At 47.7% G+C, this 16,444-nt stretch overlaps 1 protein-coding gene across 6 annotated transcripts in view; it reads right to left on the bottom strand.

The window, feature by feature from the left end:
• Positions 1-16,128, bottom strand: part of NTAN1 (N-terminal asparagine amidase) — a 413,363-nt gene extending 397,235 nt beyond the window's left edge. For 2 of the 6 annotated variants that reach the window (XM_077448900.1, XM_077448897.1), the window contains exon 1: positions 15,953-16,128. In XM_077448900.1, coding sequence (XP_077305026.1) covers positions 15,953-16,096 — 144 coding nt within the window. In that variant the 5' untranslated portion in view covers positions 16,097-16,128. The remainder of the gene's footprint in view (positions 1-15,952) is intronic. The other 4 variants (XM_077448895.1, XM_077448898.1, XM_077448896.1 and 1 more) reach the window with 3 other exon arrangements.
• Between the last annotated feature and the right edge of the window lie 316 nt (positions 16,129-16,444).

Genomic DNA, 16,444 nt, shown 5'->3' with positions numbered 1-16,444 from the left:
CGATCTTCTTGAACTATGTTGTTCGGATTATTCCTTTTATTTATATTTTTTTTTCTCTTTTTGTATTTCTTTTTCTTTTGATTGATCTCTTTTGATTGATTTTTTTTTTTTCTTTGATTTACTTCGATTTGCATCATTTATCGATATGGAACAACAACCACAGCTCACTGTTATCTGTAATGGTTTATTTCCCCTTTTTCCTTTTTATTGTTTCTTTGTATCACATGGAAATCAGAAAACCTAATAAAAACGACTTTCAAAAAAATAAAAAAAAATAAAAAAATAAAAATGGAAAAAAAATAAAAATAAAAAAATAAAAAAATAATACGATGCTTACTTGTGGGGTTAACCACTTCCGGACCGCCCACCGTCGTTATACGTTGGTACTTTGGAGGATATCGTTATGGCAGCAGCTAGCTGTCATAACCCACGTATCCTCTTCTTTAGTGAGTGGTCCAGATTAAGATAAAAGTGGTCTCTGCAGCAGATTTGCCACGACATCCCTTTTTTTCCCCAATCGGCAGCAGGAGAGGGCTCCCCCCCTCCCGCCGTGATCAGGTGCCCTCCACCACTTACTGGAGCCGTCGGCAGCGGCTGTCAGGAAAGGCTTGCTGAAAGCAACAGTTCCGTGCGTGCGCCTTCTGCACCTGTTCCAGTACTGCCTTCCAGTGTATGAACCAGCCTGCCTGACCTTCCGTGTCTCGATCCTTGGGACCATCCATCTGAATCCTGCGAGTGCCTGCCTCCCAGCTTCCAGTCTGCTGCATTCCACCTGCTGTTTCTGCTGTCCCAGCTACATCCAGAGCATCAGACCTGCATACTAGCTGCTGATCCTGCCAGGCACTCGTTATGTCCTGCACTCCTGTCAGCTCTACCAGGGGCAGCGAGTCAGGACTGTAAGGGAGGCCTCCCTCTGCATATCGGGCTCAATAACCAGGTGCGTGACAGCGGAGGAGGTGTACTTCTTGTGGCCTGACATGGAGACGAGTGAGGAGAAGATGGCCCTTGCCCGTCTCCATATCATTGCAGGGTGGAGGCGACATCAAAATGTCACTTCCGCCCATAGCTCTTAAAAGGGCCTTTATTTTTTATTTTTTTTATGACAGTTTTTTATTGCATTTTAATGTAAATATGAGATCTGAGGTCTTTTTGACCCCAGATCTCATATTTAAGAGGCCCTGTCATGCTTTTTTCTATTACAATTGCAATTTTCATGCGTGACATGTTGGGTATCAATTTACTCAGCGTAACATTATTTTTCACAATCTAAAAAAAAAAAAAAAAAAAAAAAATTGGGCTAACTTTACAGTTGTCCTAGTTTTTAATAAAAAAAAAAAAAAAAAAAAAGTGTATTTTTTCCAAAAAATAAAAATAAAAATGCGCTTGTAAGACCGCTGCGCAAATACGGTGTGACAGAAAGTATTGCAACAGCCGCCATTTTATTCTTTAGGGTGTTAGGAAAAAAAAATGTATAATGTTTGGGGGTTCCAAGTAGTTTTCTAGCAAAAAAAACAAAAAAAAAACTGTTTTTAACTTGTAAAAAACAAATGTCAGAAAGTGGCTCGGTCCTTAAAGAGGAAGTAAACCCTGATGAGGTCGTAGACAGCGGTGCCCGTCTTCGGGCAAATATCTCCTAAACCATATAGGTTTGGGAGATATTTCTTGGACCTACAGGTAAGCCTTACCTGTAGGTCAAAGTGGTTTGTAAGGGTTTACAACCAATTTAAGTGGTTAATACTGCTTTAAACTAGCCTACCTCAGAATGAGACCACTGCCTCCAGAACTTTGCAGTCCAATGCCAGGTCTGGTTTCAAAATTCCAATCCACAGAGTAAGGAGAACGATGACCTAACCAAAAGGTTTCTCTGCATATTTGCTTTTTCTGTCCATAATGTAAAGATCTGCTAGGATGCCTCTCTAGCCACTTCGCACCCGCGCTATAGCCAAAAGACAGCTACAGCGCGGATGCTATCTGCCGGGAGGCCCTCCCTGGACGTCCTACTATTTACTTACCCTCTGTGCGCCGCCGTGGGCACGCATTGGGGAAGTTCTGTGATGGCCGTGTCCCCTGGGCACAGCCAGTCACAGATCACTGTAAACGGGCAATCACAGCGGCCGTTTACAGGGCGATCGGCGTGTCCAATGGGAGATGATCTCATATGTAAACATATGAGATCATCTCTCATCGCCGGCTCTCCCTCCTCACACAGACAGCGTGTGAGGAGGGGGGGGGAGAGATGAAACGCTGCAGAGATGTTAGTGACAAAAAAATAAATAAAAAAAAAACATGTAAATAAAGTGCATTTACTTTTGTAGGCCCTGGAGCACCAGGACAATGGCACTGATGACAGGGGGCACTGATGTGGCACTGATTATATATATAATCATATCATTATATCAGTGCCATCTGTCACCAGTGCCATTGTCCTGGTGCTCCAGGGCCTACAAAAGTGTAATAGGTAGTCAACAAGTTAGGTGTGCATTTTATGCTCCTAGAATAATGTGCTGGCGCTACCTGCATGTTTGGCCTCTCTAAGTGGCTAGGCTGTGGAAAAGTCACACACATGTGGTATCGTAATACTCAGGAGTAGCAGAATTTATTTTGGGGCATTATTTGTGGTATACACATGCCAAGTGAGAGAAATAACCTATTACAATGACAATTTTGTGGGAAAAAAAGAAAAGAAAAGAAAATAAAAAATCTTCATTTTGCAAAGAATTGTGGGAAAAAATGACAACATCAAAAAGCTCACCATGCCTCTTACTAAATACCTTGGAATGTCTACTTTCAAAAAGGGGGTAATTTGGGGGGTATTTGTACTTTGCTGGCTTGTTTGGGTCACAAGAATTGAGATCGGCCACCAGTGTATGATTTGCACCACAGCTTGTAGACTAACTTTCACAAAGACCAAATAATATACACCAATTTTGGTTATTTTTACCAAACATATGTAGCAGTATAAATTGTGGCCAAAATTTATGAAGAAAAAATTAATAATTAGCAAAATTTTATCACAGAAACAAAGAAAATTTTGTTTTTTTTTCCAAAATGTTCGGTCTTTTTTCATTTATAGCGCAAAAAATAAAAAACCCAGAGGTGATCAAATACCACCAAAAAAAGGACACATAAAATAATTTGGGTAGTGTTACATGATTGAGTAATTGTCATTCAAAGTGCGAGAGCACCGAAAGCTGAAAATTGGTTTGGGCAGGAGGGGGGGTTTAAGTGTCCAGTTGTCAAGTGGCTAGAGAAGGAGGTACCTGCCATCCTCTCTTTTTACAAACAAATATAGTGAATCTGTGGCCTTGGAGATCTGCAAGGCCTTCTTGGACCATTGAAAAAGACAAAAAGGGGGCGTGACCGGAAGCCGACCTTGATGGACGCCTAACTTCCTTGCTCTCCAGCCAGCCGCACCGCTACGCGGCACCTAAGGGGACCATCCATCGCCATCCGATGAGGAAATCAAGAGCCACCCGCTCATCTACCTCCAGGGGACCTTCCGCAGCCCCGCCGGGCTCCGCTACGGACCTCTGTTCATTCCTTTCGGCGACGGAGCTCCCGGCCGGCGAGCCTTCCAAAATGGCACTGACTCCCACCACTGCGCCGTCACGGGCCTCCTCTCCGGCCCACGGCGTCCACTCAAGCCACCAGCAAGGACCCGTACACAGAGGGACACAACAGCAGATGTCCTCGGCGCTTGTAACCACCGGTGCGGTGAGTCCACCCCCAGCTCCGGCCGCCAGCTATGCCGCCCAGCTAGGCCTGAGGCCTACCACGCCAACGCTGCTGCAGGGCACAGAAGTCTCCTTCTGCCTGCTCAGCACCCATACCGCCTGACACACCAATCCCCCTCCCGTCCACTAGTGCCCGGTAGGAGTGTTCCCTGTGAGGATGGACTGGACCGGGTGGTGGGAGGACGGGGCCCGAGGCGCTCGGGGGGGGGGGGGGGGGGGGGTTCCCCCTCTCCACCTGACACTCAGTGCTCCGCAGGACTTAGCCGACTGCTCCGGGCGGCCTCAGACCCATTTTTGTCCACCGTATCCCTGGGATCTCCCCCCCTCTTGATGCTGGGGACTTCCCAGCCCTCCCCCCCCACCCCGGGGAGCCATTATCCTGGGTGTACCAGAGGCCCGGAAGGATGTACCCTTGCTAGACCCCATCCCAGAATCACTGCCACCTAAAGCTCTAAGACTGACCTCATTGCGGGCTCCCAGCACCCTGCACCACCAAGAGGATCCCCGACCTGCTCACCATACTCCGGGGACCCCACAGCCTCCTCTCACCAAGGAGGGGGACGGCACGGGTCACTTCCCCGGGCCCCTGCGTCAGAGTGGGCAGGGGTGTGGGACCCCAATCCTGAGACTGCTTCTCCCACACATGTTGAGGGACCCGTGGGTCCTAGACCATTACCTCCCCGCCCTCGCCCAGATCAGAGGGATCTTGGGGAATCAAACCCCCCACCGCTACACCCACAGTGGCAGTTGCATTTGCAAGCGATTCCTACCAAAGAGGATTTTAAGCAATTGATTGAAGACGTCAAATCCACATGTAGAGCAGAAATACAAATGCTCCACTCTGGCCTCAAGCATCTTGCAGACCGGGTGGAGATGGCCGAAGAGGAGATTCAAGAGACCAAGATAGCAGTCCACCGGACCCAAACCCAGGGGGCAGATCATCATCTGTTACTGAGATATGCAACGTCATGTGGAGGACTTGGATAACAGGGGGTGCAGACATAACATAAGGGGGCGGGGGGTTCCGGAATCCGATTGCCCGGAGGATGTTCAGATTATCTTACAGGAAATTTTTAACATCCTCCTTGGGGAACCCACCACCAAGTTTATCGAGATGGACAGAGCCCATAGGGCCTTGTGCCCCAAAAATGCTAATTCCGGTCCCAGGGAAATCTGTAGAGTTAACTCATTTCATCTCAAGGAAGACATCATGTGGCAGGCCCGTTTAGCCCGCGTGGTGACCTTCCGGGACCATTCAGTGCAACTCTTTCCGGACCTCTCCTGGATCACCCTGCAAAAACGCAGACTTCTCCAACCGTTGCTCCGCACCCTGCAGGACGCCCACGTTCCCCATCGCTGGGGTTTTCCGTTTAGCCTTACCACCAAACATCAAGGCAAATCATCCTCTCTGAGGTACCCTGAGGATCTACAGGCCTTCTGTGAGGACTTGGGCACCCCCCCCCCCCCAGATCCCCGACTGGGACCTTGTGGATACTCAACCTACACCCCTGACGCTGTGGCAGAAGGTTCCTCCCCGCCAACGACCCAGACATCGGGACGCGTCAAAAAAGCCTAACAGACAGAGCCCCGGCTGAAACACCCAGCCCTTCATTTTTTCCTGATGACTCTTTTTTGTATTACTAGTTGGCCCTCCTGGCCCTACTGGCAGTGGAAATGAAGGTCCGCTGTTCCTTTGACCGGTTAGCGGTCTAGTCCCTGGACACTACATTAATGTTAGTCCCCGTTGTTCCCATTTCCCCCTTCCCCATATGGTGCCTTAGTATTGATTGTCTACTCTTAGGCTGGTATTTGGGAGACTCGGGAGAGCGGGCCCCCCCCTCGCTCTCACGATCCCCCCCCCCCAAGTACACAAGTGGTGTGCCTGGGGCCCTAGGCTCCTCTTTGTACTTACTGTTACGATTTATATTTTAGCGTTTTTTTTTTTTTTTTTTCAGCCTGTACTGCTCTACTCACTTTTAGGTGCTGAATGAGGAGACCGGGACTCCCATGCAGCCGCCCGGCCCACACTTTTTTGCGCTGGGTCGGATGGCCCCCTGGGAATCCGAGCAGACCCAAGTGATCCGTTCACTCAGGGTCGAGTATTGTTTTATGTTTGGTCCGATTACGGATCCAAGTTCTCTCTACGATTTTGTTGTTGCTGCTCTAACCTATTTCTCTCTTCTTTCTCCTTTTCCTCCCCCTTCTCCTTAAGTCGCCACTCCACAGTCTGCAGGTTCCGGAAAAGCAGCGGCTGGAGCACGTCCGCTCCTGACTCCTGGCGGTCTTCACTGGACGTCGATACCGGGTAAGATTCCGTCCTCACACCTATCCCCCCCACGACTTGACTGATGGCTAAGTTCCTATCCATGAATGTCCATGGCCTAAATTCAAACAGGAAACGGCATCTGGCACGACGGGAGTTTAAACAGTCAGGGGCGGATATTGTACTAGTTCAAGAGACGCACTTTGACAAAGGGGGATCCTTTGCCTTCGCCTCCAGAAACTTCCCGCTTGTATACCAATCCTCGGGGTCCCATAAGAGAGCGGGGGTAGCCATCCTAATCCGACATGGAGCACTGTTTACCTATATTGACCACTACAGCAACCCTCAGGGGGGCTTCCTGATCCTTAAGACTCTGGAGAGGAAGCTATGCTGACGGACATTTGGGGCATACAGAGTGCACAGGGTAATCGGTTGCGACTGCCACGCACCCTTAACACGTCTTTTTAGAACCGATCATGGATATCTGGTGGTGGGAGGGGACTTTAATTTGGCTCATTCGGCTACGGCGGACCGCCTAGTGGCAACTACCCGTGTGCCTTCGACCAAGGCCCTCCGGGACTCAAAACTCTTTCGGCAACTTACCCGACGTCATGCACTATTTGACGCCTGGCGAGCCCTCCATCCAGGGGATCGGCAATATACGTATTATTCAGCTCCCCACCAAATGCACTCCTGCATAGATCATTTCTTCACCAATAACACTACGTTGAGAGCGATACGTAGTGAGTCTATCCTGCTGATCTCATGGTCGGATCATGCTTACCCTGGAATTGGGCACCCCGGCAGCTCGGCCCTATAATTGGAAGCTGAACACATTCCTTCTACAACACCTCCCCTCCCACTCGGAATTAGTTTCGACCCTCAGTCACTACTTTACAGAAAATATGACCCCAGATGTTACCCTCCCCACTTTGTGGGAGGCCCACAAGGCGGTTGTATGGGGTAAGTGCATGGCACTTTCCTCAGCCATGAAGAGGGATGTCGCGGCCACTAAATTACACATAGAGAAGGAGCTCAGACAATTAGAACAAAAATTGCACACATCTCCGTCCGTGCCACTCCTTAGAAAAATCACCAACCAACGCATGGCGCTCGGAGACCTGGCACTCTGCCGCGTAGAAAAAGCCCTACTACGGATTAAACAGACGTACTATGATACGGGTAATAAGGTGCACTTCTCTCTTAGCTAGGAAACTTGGAGACAAAACTCTCCTGTCCGCCCCACACCAGATCAAAAATAAACTTAATGTACTTGTCTCCCACCCCAAAGATATAGTTGATACGTTTGCGAGCTTCTACGTGGAGCTTTATAATAGCCCTGACATCCCCAGCAATCCTATACCGGCAGAGCTCTCGAATCGTATGCAGCAGTATCTATCCGATAGTGATAACCCTCGTATCCGAGAGTCAGACTTGGCCTCTTTGAATGTGCCCATCACAGAAGAGGAGGTGGAACTGACCATTAAATCCCTCCCTGCGCACAAATCCCCGGGTCCGGATGGCCTGCGTTACGAATATTATAAAAGCCTTTCTACCCCTCCTACTTCCGCATGAGTAGACTTTTTAACACTTTCCTACTGAACACCCCCGTCCGCTCGGATATGCAATGCTCCTTCCTTACCTTGATCCCTAAACCAGATAAGGACCCCAGCCTCTGCGCCAATTACAGGCTCATAGCACTCTTGAACGCAGACTTAAAAATTTTCACTAAACTGCTATCTCTGCGTCTTAACAGGGGCCTACCCTCCCTGATTCACAGGGATCAGGTGGGCTTTGTCCCCCTCCGTCAGGCGGGGATAACACTAGGAGGGTAATAGACCTGGTCGACGTGGCGAACAGGGAGGGGGTGTCGTCCTTGCTGCTGAGCCTGGACACGGAAAAGGCCTTTGACAGATTGGGGTGGCCCTTCCTGTTCGCCACGCTGACCCACATTGGGATAGGGGGACCTTTTTTGCGGGCCATACGCCATCTTTACTCCAACCCAACATCTCAAGTGAGGACCCCCTTTGCCACCTCCTCGACCTTTTCTATCTCCAACGGTACACGTCAGTGATGCCCTCTGTCACCCTTACTGTTTGCCCTCTGTATAGAACCCCTGGCGGCATCCATTCGACGTAACCAAGCTATTAGGGGTATTCCGGTTCGGGGCAGGGAATTTAAGATTTCGTTATTTGCGGACAACGTTATCCTCACCCTGACCCAGCCCAGGATATCCCTACCCAACTTACATATGTAGCTAGATCATTATAGTGCAATATTGGGCTACAAAATTAACGCCTTGAAGTCGGAGGCCCTCCCAATTAACATCCCACCACTGGAGGTGGACCATCTACGATGCAACTTTCCCTACAATTGGAAACTCACATCCCCAAGATACCTGGGGATAAACATTACCCCAACATTCACCTCCCTATACCAAGCGAACTACCCACCCCTTTATGGAGATATTAGGCAACTACTCTTATAATGGCGGAAACACCAAATCTCTCTCCTTGGTAGAATAGCCTCTGTGAAAATGACAATTCTCCCAAAGCTCCTCTACCTTTTCCAGACTCTCCCCATCCCCGTACCCTCATCACACCTGAAAAAAATACAAGGAGACCTACTCCAATTTACGTGGAATTACAAGCGGCACAGAGTACCTAGATCTGTCATGACTGCCTTCCGGTCGGATGGGGGTTTAGCGTTCCCTGATCTGGTTAAATACCACCAGGCGGCCCAACTCCACGCGGTCGCTTCCTGGTATACCCAAAGACCTCACAACCGCTGGTCGGAAGTCGAAAAACTATGGTTGGCCCCGACACACCCTAATAGCATGCTCTGGAGTGCGGCGACATCGGTCCCCCAGTCCCGACTGCTGGGATCCATGTCTCATCTGCAACGCCTCTGGCGTAAGCTCTCTAAAGAGTTTGGCCTGGCCTCGGATAAATCGCTCCTGACCTCCTTTATAAGCAACCCCCAGGTGCCAGATAGCCTATCCCACCAGATGTCACACCCCTGGTCTTCCCGGAACCTCTTCCACCTGGGGGCCCTCGTGGACCCCAGATCGCGGAGACTTCTGTCCTATGGTGACCTCCAAGCCAAATACGGCCTCCCCCGTCAGGGATTCTATAGCTAACTGCAAATCCGTCACTTTGCCCAGACCATATCCTCCGACCTCCGCTTCTCTCCGCCTACCTCATTTGAAAACATTATTCTAGCGGGCACAGCCCAGAGAGGGATGATCTCAGACATTTACAAAATACTTAATGCATGTCCTATGGGCTCTAAAAGCAAACAGGCATACATGCTTAAATGGGAGGAGGCACTGGGTGAGGTGTTCACGGAGGAGCAATGGCGGACGATATGGTCACAGGCATCCAAAAGCTCCATGTGCACACTTTATCGGGAAAACGCATACAAAATTTTATTCTTCTGGTACATGACCCCGGACGTTCTTCATGCCATATACCCCTCTGCAACAGACAAGTGCTGGCGCTGCTGGGAGCACAAGGGCACCTTCCTACACATTTATTGGCAGTGCCCCCATATAGTGCCTTTTTGGACGGAGGTCCTACATCTCTCTGGAGCTTTATTTTGGTGGTATTTGATCACCAATTTGTATTTTTTGCACAACAAATAAAAAAAGACCCAAAATGTTGAAGAAAAACAAGTTTTTCTTTGCGTCTGTTAAATTTTTTTGTAAAACAAGTACGTTTTTTTTCTTCAATGACGGGCACTGATATGGCTACACTGATAGGCACTGATGATAGCCACTGATAGGCGGCACTGGTATGCGGTACTGATGGCCACTTATGGGTGACACTGAAGGGTGGCATTGCTGGGCATCATGTTATATAATGGTGCCAGTCAGTGCCCATTTGTGGGCACTGATTGGGCATAATTTGCACATGTGGATGGCCATGGGGTACATACCTGGCCATCCACATGTGGCCCCCTTCCCTGGAGGTCCTGGCAGCTCTCCTGGTGGTCTAATGTGGGCATGCGAGGGGGGCCGCGCTGATAAGTAATCAGCGCAGACCCCCCCCCCCCCCCCGCCTGTCAGGAGAGCCACTGATCGGCTCTCCTTTACTTGCGTCTGTTAAAACACGAGTGAGGAAAAGGCAATCAACGGCTTTTCCTATTGACATCGTTATCAGCCGTGATTGAACACGGCTGATCACGTAGTAAAGAGCTCGATGGAGTGGTGTGTCAGACTGACACACCACTCCACCCATCGCCACAATGGATGCCCTCCCCGAGCATGTGGCAGGTGTTATACTGAAGGACAAAACATGACACCCAGTCAGGATAACACAACCACCTCCTGGCCATCCTTTTGCTATAGGTCGGGCCGGAAGTGGTTAAAGGATACGTTTATGCGATTGCTGCACGTAGGGCCATACATTCAAGTGAATGGGCTACCCCCTGCTTGACAAGTGAATATGCTCCAAAACGTCCAAAAAAAAGCTACATGTGGGAATGCGAGTTCCTGCTATGCAGACTCGTGAATGGGGTTTGACGGCTGAGTGTCTCCATCCACTCCACTCCCTATGTACTTGTATAAAAGTGTTTATACACTATGCAATCTCCTTTAATTATACCATCAATTATAAATTGTGAGGTCCTACTTAAATGGATACAGAGTGAATGGAGAGATAGGTGGGTTCTTCTACTCCATTAATTCTGGTAAATCTAAAGAAAATCGAGCTGGATTAACTCTTTGTTGCAAGACTGGGCACAGATTAAATGAAGTCCTCTGCTGTAACAAATAGAAGTCTTAATTGAAAAAAAAAAAAATGTGGGGGGTTGCATCCACTTTAAGGCAAGGGGGTTTAGAAGCATTAAAAACAAAAAAACTTGCTTGTGCATTCATGAGAGAAGCTTTTAAGCATAAAAACCCCTGACATGCCTAAATTTCCATTAAAGTGTTCGTAAAGGCAGAATTTTTTTTTTTTTTTTATCTTAATGCATTAACCACTTAAGCCCCGGACCAATTTGCAGGACCGAGCCCCTTTTTGTGATTCGGCACTGCGTCGTTTTAACTGACAATTGTGCGGTCATGCGACGTGGCTCCCAAACAAAATTGGTGTGCTTTTTCCCCACAAATAGAGCTTTCTTTTGGTGGTATTTGATCACCCCTGTGGTTTATATTTTTTGCGCTATAAACAAAAATATAGAGACAATTTTGAAGAAAAATGCAATATTTTTTACTTTTTGCTATAATAAATATCACCAAAAAATATATTTAAAAAAAACATTTTAATTTCCTCAGTTTAGGCCAATATGTATTCTTCTATATAAATATATTTTTTTTTTTCTTACCAAAATCACAATTAGCGATTATTGATTGGTTTGCGCAAAAGTTATAGTGTTTACAAAAATAGGAGATAGTTTTATGGCATTTTTATTAATATTTTTTTTTTATTTATTTTTTTTACTAGTAATGGCGGAGATCAGCGATTTTTATTGTGACTGAGACATTATGGCGTACACATCGAACATTTTTGGGACCATTGTCATTTATACAGCAATCAATGCTATTTAAATGCACTGATTCCTGTGTAAATGACACTGGCAGTGAAGGAGTTAACGACTAGGGGGCAGTGTAGGGGTTATGTATGACGTTATGTGTTTTTTTTTTTTATTGTAGGGTGGCGTGGCCTGGTATGTGACATCACTGATCGTCTTTCCCTATAAAAGGGAACAGACGATCAGTGACTGCCACAGTAGGAAGCACAGGGAGAGGTTTGTTTACACAGACCCCTCCTCGTTCTTCAGCTCTGTGATCCAATCACGGGACACCATCGGCGATCCGGTCCACTGGTCCCACGGTCACGGAGCTCAGGACCAGGCCAGTGGCATGCTCCCGACCTACGGCTGGGCACAATCACGTACCAGAAGGAGGTGGATCGCGCGCGTGCCCATGCAGCGTCGCGATCCCGATGCGCTGGTGTCACCCAGACACGGCGCATCTCGGCTCGGCAGGAGGGCTCTGTGATTGGCCCTCCTGATCACATGACGGCCGTGTCCAATCACGGCCGTCGTGTGACGTAAAAAAAAAAAAAAAACAGCCGGTTACTAGGCAATCGGCTCCTCCTCTCCTCACACAGAAGTCATCGCTGAGGAGAAGAGAGCAGATCGCTGCAGCCGGCTGATGATCAGTGAGTAGGAGCGTTTTTTTACAGCTTTTTACTCACTGATCACCAGCCTAGTGTAAACACACAACACACCACACAGTATAAACACAATGTCCCCACATATGTCCCCAAATGATAAAAACAAATGTCCCCCATATATGTCCCACTAAAATCACATGTCTCAATGATTATCTGTACACATATGTCCGTGATCACCTGCACACATATGTACATGATCATTTGCGTACATATGTCCGTGATCACACAAACCAATTATTATACACTTAACCAATTTTTTTTTTACCAAAGACATGTAGCAGAATACATTTTGGCTTAAATTTATGACAAAATTGGATTTTATTGGATTTCTTTTAAAATAGAAAGAAAAAATAGTTTGTTTTTTTTCCAAATTCCCGCTCTTTTTTTGCTTGTATCACAAAAAAAATAAAAAACAGAGTCGTTAATAAATAAGACCAAAATGAAGCTCTATTTGTGCAAACAAAATGATAACAATTTAATTTGGGTACAGCGTAGCATGACCGCGCAATTGTCATTGAAATTGTGAGAACGATGAAAGCTGAAAATTGGGCAGGGAAGGAAGGGGGCGAAAGTGCCCTGTATTGTAGTGGTTAAAGGAGAAGTACAGCCAAAGCTCGTATCGCACTGCGAACTGTGAAATGGTGCAAGAATCGGATCGCATAGTTGTGAACACCCATTCGATTCCAGTGCAGAACAAAAAAAAAAAAAAAAAAAAGCATCCTGCAGCATTTTCATGCAAATGCAATGCAAGTTTAGCCATACAGCTGTAAAGCCCCATATACACCGTCAGATTTTCTGCAGATTTTTTCCTTAAGAATTATCAAAACCATGTAATATGAGGTCAAACCTTAGGAGTTTCAATTTGTATGCAATCAGGCAGGCCCTTGCCCCACATGGTTTTGGTAAATCTGAAGACAAAAATCAGCAGAAAAGCTGATAGTGTGTAGGGATGAGCTCAGGCGTGTTCACATGGAACACGTGCAGAGCCCGCCAGGAAGTCGGTGCAGCGCTAATCAAAGGCAGTGAGACATTGCCCCGATGTGCGTCTGCAGAGATTGGGCAATGTCTCACAGCCTGTGATTAGTGCAGAGCTGTGCCGACTTCCTGGTGGGCTCTGCACGTGTTCCATGCGAACACACCTGAGCTCATACCTAATAGTGTGTATGGGGCTTTAGGCTAGGGTGACCAGACTTTCCCGGTTACCGGGGACAGTCCCTGGATTGAGGACACTGTCCACAGAGCCAGTCTGTCCCCAGATTTGTCTGTGGATTGCAGTGGTATGGAGGGACTCCTGTAGTCGAGCCTGTCCCTAATTAACCCTCTGGTGAGGGCGGCCATGTGTGTGTGTGTGTGTGTGAGAGAGAGAACAGCAGAGGGGAGGGGCAGTGCAGAGCATACAGTGGCTATTGGAGAAGTTCTCGGCAGGGGATACTGAGGAACAGCTGGGTGTTGGGAACAGTACCTGGTGCTGGGGAGAGCCCTGCTCTGATAGATTATCATGGAGGCCAGGGAGAAGCGAGCTAATGAACTCATCTATGCTGTTCATTGGGGGGGGGGGGGGGGGTGTGAGTAGTGCAGGAATCAGGTAGGTCAGTGTAGTAGTCAGTATAGGAATCAGGTAGGTCAGTGTAGGATAGTGTAGGAATCAGGTAGGCCAGTGTAGTGGTCAGGGTAGGACACCAAGTAGGGCAGTGTAGGCAGAGCCGGTACAAAGGGGGTCGGGGGCAGAAGGGACGGGTGCCCTGGGCGGAACAAATTGCCATGGGAAGGGGGCGAATTGCTGGCAGTGTACTGCTGAAAATGTTTTGGGCATACTGTGATTACTGCAAACCAGCTGAGCTACAATCCCACACAGATGCCTGCAATGATGTGCTGAGTACGCTCCTGCACCCAGCACAAGAATAGGACCCGATCTTCCTGCCCCTGTCAGGCGGAGCTGTGGAGTGATTTCCGCCCGACAGGCACTTCCGAGTCCTGATGTGACGTCACTGGAAGGTGGGAACAGAGAGAGTGGACCCATAGAGAGCTGCTGAGCACCACAGTGAGTGTGACCTAGAGGAGGAACCAACCAGGCAGATGGTAGTGCATCAATAGTAAGCAAATGAACTGGTACAGATGAACCGGCTAACTCTGGTGGGAGGGGAGAGGTGATATATACCAACGGTATCAGTAATATGCAGCATGAAGGGGGTTATTGTGTTGCCACTGGTCATTGCATTAGTGACCATTGTCAGTTAACCTCTTTGTGTTGCATTAGTGGCACAAGTATCAGTGTTCATTAACCCCTTTATGCTACAGCATAGCACTTATACTTGTGTCACTAATGCAGCACAAAGGGGTTAACTGACAATGGTCACTAATGCATTAATGACCAGTGGCAACACATTAACCCCCTTCATGCTGCACATTACTGATACAATTGGTAATTAAGGCAGAGCTCTGTCCTGTCAGCGGTGAAGCTAAGCTGCGTTTTTTCAAAGCACTTTAAGTATCTCTAATAAAATACATATATTTAAAATGTGTGAGTGAACCCTGATTCTATCAAATTAAACCCAATTTAAATTTGTATTGTTTTAAAGAGGAGGGACACCTGCAAAAAAATATTAAAAGTCAGCAGCTACAAACACTGCAGCTGCTGACTTTTAATAAATGGACACTTACCTGTTCCAGGGTCCAGCGATGTCGGCAGCAGGAGACATGCAATCGCTCATCTCTCGGCTGCCCCCGCCGCCATCCTCTGTCAGGGAATCGGGAAGTAAAGCATTGTGGCTTCGCTGACCGGTTCCCTACTGCGCATGTGGAGTCGCGCTGCGCGTCTCCACTGGTCCCCGTTGTGTCCTGGGAACTGTATGTTTCCCAGAACACGACTTGTCCTAGAAGTAGGTGCAGATACCTGGATTATACAGGTATCTGCACCCACCTCCCCCCTGAAAGGTGCCAATTGTGGCACTGGAGGGGAGGGGGGGGGGGTTCCAATGAGCGGACCTTCCACTTTAGGGTGGAGGTCCGCTTTAAGTAATATTTTCCCGTTTTGAAATGAAACTGACTCTTTATGGGGGGGGGGGGGCGCAGTTTCCCATCTTTGCCCTGGGCTCCGGATGACCTTGTCCCGGCACAGAGTGGGAATCAAGTTGATCAGTACTACTGTACTAGTGGAAGGGACTCAGGGAGTGCTAAAAGTCTGGCGGGGGGGGGGGGTGCACATTTCTTGCCTTTTCCCGGGCGCTGCCAACCAATGCTACACTTCTGACTGCATATATAATTTGAGGAAAATATGCGTATAAAATAGTTAACCATTTGCCAATTAAAATATATATATATATATATATATATATATATATATATATATCCCTGGTATTCATTTTAAAAATCGAGTCACCTTACTTTAGGCTGAATTTGCATTGCACAGACATTGCATGAGATCTGGACGCACAAGTGTGAACCCAGGATCAGGGTACTGTTTTTGCAAATGTAACAATTTAAAATGTTCCCAACACTACACAAAATCTGCACCTTTGGAGTTCAGGTCCACTATAACCACTGATCTGTAGCCAGTCCACTTCAGTAGTTGTTCCCGTTTCCACTACAATCCTAAACATCCAACCAAAAAGTTTTACATCACAAAGTTTATCCACAGGAATTGTGCAAAATTTAACAAAATTAAGTTTATGAAAAATAGGGGGAAATTATGATTGCGCAGCCGAAGTCTACACAGCATGTATGTATTGCTGCCTGGTACCGTTCACTTTAAAATGTCTAAATCATAAGCCACTTACCTTAACCTGACCATGCATCTGTATAATCCGCGCTATGGGCTGGGCAACATCAAGCCTTTGACTCCCAATTAACACAGGCATGCCTAGAGCGTACAGGCTAACTCCTCTCCTGTGTAGATTGTCCTGGGATGTCACAGGAAACATGTGGAGGGAAGCAGGTGTAGTATCATATTTTGCTGCCTATCACAGAATGCTACGGAAGTGACGTTGCCGCCAGAAATTGTGTACTGCGCATGCGCATAGCGTTCCAAACACTCGCGCCGTGCGTCCCAACATAGTTTCGGTGTAGTGTCACATTTTGCTTCCTATCACAGGATGCTATGGAAGTGACGTTGCCGCCAGAAATTGCGTACTGCGCATGCGCGATGCGTTCCAAACACTAGCGCCGTGCGTTCCAACATAGTTTCGGCAATACAGTTCAGCGAAACCATCACATAATGTTACGGAAGTCATGTTACACACAACACAAACACTGGGCCGTTCGTTACAACA

This window comes from Lithobates pipiens, unplaced genomic scaffold (genome assembly GCF_037356315.1).
Source record: "Lithobates pipiens isolate NorthernLeopardFrog02 unplaced genomic scaffold, aLitPip1_a1.2 Scaffold_22, whole genome shotgun sequence".
In the NCBI taxonomy this organism is placed as follows: Eukaryota; Metazoa; Chordata; class Amphibia; order Anura; family Ranidae; genus Lithobates; species Lithobates pipiens.
The sequence above is the reverse complement of the archived record's forward strand: the minus strand, read 5'-3'. Positions and strand labels throughout refer to the sequence as shown.